Below are 1,080 nucleotides of genomic sequence, written 5' to 3' on the forward strand. Positions count from 1 at the left end.
TTGTGTGGCACATGGGTTGGACCTGAAGGACATGAGCTTGGAGCAGCTGGGGAGGGGGTTTGGGGTTGCCCAGGGGGTTTGGGGTCCCCCAGGGATTTGGGGGTGCTGAGCCCCCCGATCTGGGCACAGGGAGGCCAAGGCGTGCGTGGTGCATGGCTCAGACCTGAAGGACATGAACGCGGAGCAGCTGGACGAGATCCTGCGGAACCACACGGAGATCGTCTTCGCCCGCACGTCGCCGCAGCAGAAACTCATCATCGTTGAGGGCTGTCAGAGACAGGTGACACCCCCAGCTCCCATTTTGGGGTGCTCCTGCACCCCTTCACCTCCACATGGCCATTGTGCCACCTTCTCTTTGCCCCATGATGCTCTCATGTCCCGTGGTGTCCCCATCCCCGTGGTGCTCCCAATGGTGCCCCCATGTCCCATGTGTCCTCATGTCCTGTGGTGTTCCCATTCCCGTGGCGCTCCCAATGGTGTCCCCATTTCCATGGTGTCCCCAACCCTATACCCCATGATGTCCCCATGGTGTCCCCATGTCCCGTGTGTCCTCATATCCTGTGGTGTTCCCATCCCCATGGTGTCCCCATGTACTCTGTGTCCCCAACCCTATACTCTGTGGTGTTCCCATGGTGCCCCCAATGGTGTCCCCAACTCTGTAGCCTATGGTGCCCCCATGGTGTCCCCATCCCCACAGTGCCCCCATGGTGCCCCCAATGGTGTCCCCATTTCTATGGTGTCCCCAACCCTGTACCCCATGATGTCCCCATGGTGTCCCCATGTCCCATGTGTCCTCATGTCCTGTGGTGCTCCCATCCCTGTGGTGTGCCCATGTACTCTGTGGTGTCCCATGGTGCCCCCAATGGTGTCCCCATTTCCATGGTGTCCCCAACCCTGTCCCCTGTGGTGTCCCCATGGTGTCCCCATTGGTCTCCCCATTTCCATGGTATCCCCAACCCTGTACCCCATGGTGTCCCCACGGTGTCTCCATCCCCATGGTGTCCCTGTGGTGCCCCCACGGTGTCCCCATCCCCACGGTGTCCCCCATGCCCAGGGAGCCATCGTGGCGGTGACGGGGGG

The 1,080-nt window shown here is 61.4% G+C and overlaps 1 protein-coding gene across 1 annotated transcript in view; it reads left to right on the forward strand.

The window, feature by feature from the left end:
• Positions 1–129: 129 nt before the first annotated feature.
• Positions 130–1,080, forward strand: part of LOC103804350 (sodium/potassium-transporting ATPase subunit alpha-2-like) — a gene marked incomplete at both ends in the record, with an annotated part of 2,707 nt that continues 1,756 nt past the window's right edge. Inside the window, 2 exons of the mRNA XM_009076961.1 lie at positions 130–280; positions 1,055–1,077. Of these exons, the coding sequence (XP_009075209.1) occupies positions 130–280; positions 1,055–1,077 (174 nt within the window). The remainder of the gene's footprint in view (positions 281–1,054; positions 1,078–1,080) is intronic.

This window comes from Acanthisitta chloris, unplaced genomic scaffold, assembly GCF_000695815.1.
Source record: "Acanthisitta chloris isolate BGI_N310 unplaced genomic scaffold, ASM69581v1 scaffold7396, whole genome shotgun sequence".
NCBI lineage: Eukaryota > Metazoa > Chordata > Aves > Passeriformes > Acanthisittidae > Acanthisitta > Acanthisitta chloris.